The 310-nt window shown below is 41.0% G+C and overlaps 2 protein-coding genes across 5 annotated transcripts in view; both read left to right on the top strand.

The window, feature by feature from the left end:
- The window catches only part of LOC105112765 (UPF0481 protein At3g47200-like), an 11,675-nt gene that overhangs the window by 3,678 nt on the left and 7,687 nt on the right, over positions 1–310 (top strand). The gene's annotated exons all lie outside the window — the stretch shown is intronic.
- LOC105112784 (UPF0481 protein At3g47200-like) overlaps positions 1–310 on the top strand; it is a 9,665-nt gene that overhangs the window by 3,672 nt on the left and 5,683 nt on the right. Inside the window, exon 3 of the mRNA XM_011008626.1 lies at positions 1–304. Coding sequence (XP_011006928.1) covers positions 1–304 — 304 coding nt within the window. The remainder of the gene's footprint in view (positions 305–310) is intronic.

Here is a 310-nt window from a genome sequence, read left to right as displayed (position 1 = left end):
AATCACTTCATATGCCGTACTCCTAGACAACCTCATTAACACTACCAAAGATATGGATACATTCACCAGTAGTGGAATCATTGATAATTGGTTGAATCCAGATGAGGCAACGCAATTCTTCAACAAGCTTTATCAGGATGCTTACTTGAAAAGATACTATTATCTAAAACTGTGCAAGGACGTGAACAAGTATTACCGGCGCAGGCTTCCAAGATGGCGCGCTCTGTTGATGAGCAATTACTTTGGCACCCCATGGGCAATTGTTTCTTTGTTTGCGGCTACTACTCTTTTGATTCTCACTATTGTTCAG

The sequence above is a fragment of the Populus euphratica genome, unplaced genomic scaffold (genome assembly GCF_000495115.2).
Source record: "Populus euphratica unplaced genomic scaffold, PopEup_1.0 scaffold367.1, whole genome shotgun sequence".
Lineage (NCBI taxonomy): Eukaryota > Viridiplantae > Streptophyta > Magnoliopsida > Malpighiales > Salicaceae > Populus > Populus euphratica.
This window is presented reverse-complemented; position numbering and strand designations above follow the sequence as displayed.